We start from the raw sequence: 1,531 nt of genomic DNA on the forward strand, positions 1-1,531 counted from the left end.
GGAAGACCCGTCCCTCCTCCCCCCGCTCACCAAGACCCAGTTTCCTATGTTGTTAACCTTGCACAGCTTCTGTCCGACACACCTCTCTTTCCTGGTGTCTGTCCCCCTTCCCAAACCTCCATCTCTCTCTACGCATCTCTCTGTGTCTCCCTCTCTCTCTCTCCCTCTGTAGCTGGCTCGCTCGCTCCTCAGTCCCTCTTCCCATCCCCCCTCCCATTCTTCCCTCCTCCTCCTCCTCCTCCCGCCCAGTTCCAGTGCCTTGGCAGGCCCGGCTGCACCAATCCCCTTCTGTTTCCCTCCCCTTGACGACAAGCTGGGCCTGTCGAGGCCCCGCCCCACTGACGTCCGGGATTTGCATGAGTTGCTTGTGCAGGATCGGCTGGGGCTCAGTTGTCTGTGAGAGCAAGAGACAGGAGCGGTGAGAGGTCCAGGGAACGAGTCAGCCTGGCGGAGCAGAGCAAGAGCAGAAGCAACGGTGGAAGTGGCGGCCACTCAGCCAGTGGTGCAGCAGGACGCCCGGGAGAGCCAGCAGCGTCTGCAACCTCGCCAACCCCCTCGAGCCCTGGGCTCACTCTGGCCCCAACATGGAGCTGCCAGCTGTTGGGGAGCACGTCTTCGCGGTGGAAAGCATCGAGAAGAAGCGAATCCGAAAGGTAAGGCAGCCAGCCGCTGCAAGGGAGGAGAACGGCAACCGTGAAGAAGAGAGAAGGGGAAAGAGGAGACAGAGAGACAGACTGAGAGGAGACAAGAACGGGGTTGGGGGGGGGGGAAGCTGAAGGATCCGGGAAGCCGCGGAGGTAGAGCTAGAGATCCAGTGCAAACCGTTTGCTTAGGGCTGAGTCTTGTCTCTTCCACCCCCGCAGGGCAGAGTGGAGTATCTTGTGAAATGGAGAGGCTGGTCCCCCAAGTAAGTAGTGGACCTGGGGAGAGGGAGGCGGGGGTGGGGAGAGAGCGGGTGTCTTGGACTGCTGGACCAGAAATGGGAGGGGGGGGGATGAACGGGAGGCGGAGTAGGGGGCAAAAGGGGGGAGGGGGTGGGGAGGTCGGTGGCAGGCACTAGCGAAGCTGGAGCTGCAGAGTCCTTAGCCTGGATCCCTGTGTTGTGCTCTCCGGGAAATGCCATCACTAATTTATGCACTAAAAAGAGCTAAGAGAAGGCTGGAGAAACGTGGAGCCGAGCCGGGGAGGCCGGAGGAGGGAGGGAGGAAGGGAGGGAGCGAGCAGGCACTGACTGATGTGCAGCAGAAAATGGCTTCTTTCCCCTTTCCCTCCACCGAACGGCTCCATATTGCAAAACCAAAAAAAAAAAAAAAATTAAAAAGCGACGAAAATGCAATTGTGTGTCTCCTCCCTCCTGATGGTGGAGGGAGGGGAGAAAAAAGGCAGAAAATGTTGGGAACTGTCATTGTGGCGCTTTTGGTTAGGATTTTTTTTTTTTTTGAAATGCGATGACACCGGATAGAGACAGACGCACACACAGGCATACACACACACACACACACACACACACACACACACACACACACACACA

General features: G+C 57.8%; 1 protein-coding gene across 1 annotated transcript in view; it reads left to right on the forward strand.

The window, feature by feature from the left end:
* Positions 1-373: 373 nt before the first annotated feature.
* Positions 374-1,531, forward strand: part of CBX4 (chromobox 4) — a 7,207-nt gene continuing 6,049 nt past the window's right edge. The window contains exons 1-2 of the mRNA XM_027850129.1: positions 374-653; positions 864-907. Of these exons, the coding sequence (XP_027705930.1) occupies positions 585-653; positions 864-907 (113 nt within the window). The 5' untranslated portion in view covers positions 374-584. The remainder of the gene's footprint in view (positions 654-863; positions 908-1,531) is intronic.

The sequence above is a fragment of the Vombatus ursinus genome, unplaced genomic scaffold (assembly GCF_900497805.2).
Source record: "Vombatus ursinus unplaced genomic scaffold, bare-nosed wombat genome assembly UNPS02008996.1, whole genome shotgun sequence".
In the NCBI taxonomy this organism is placed as follows: Eukaryota; Metazoa; Chordata; class Mammalia; order Diprotodontia; family Vombatidae; genus Vombatus; species Vombatus ursinus.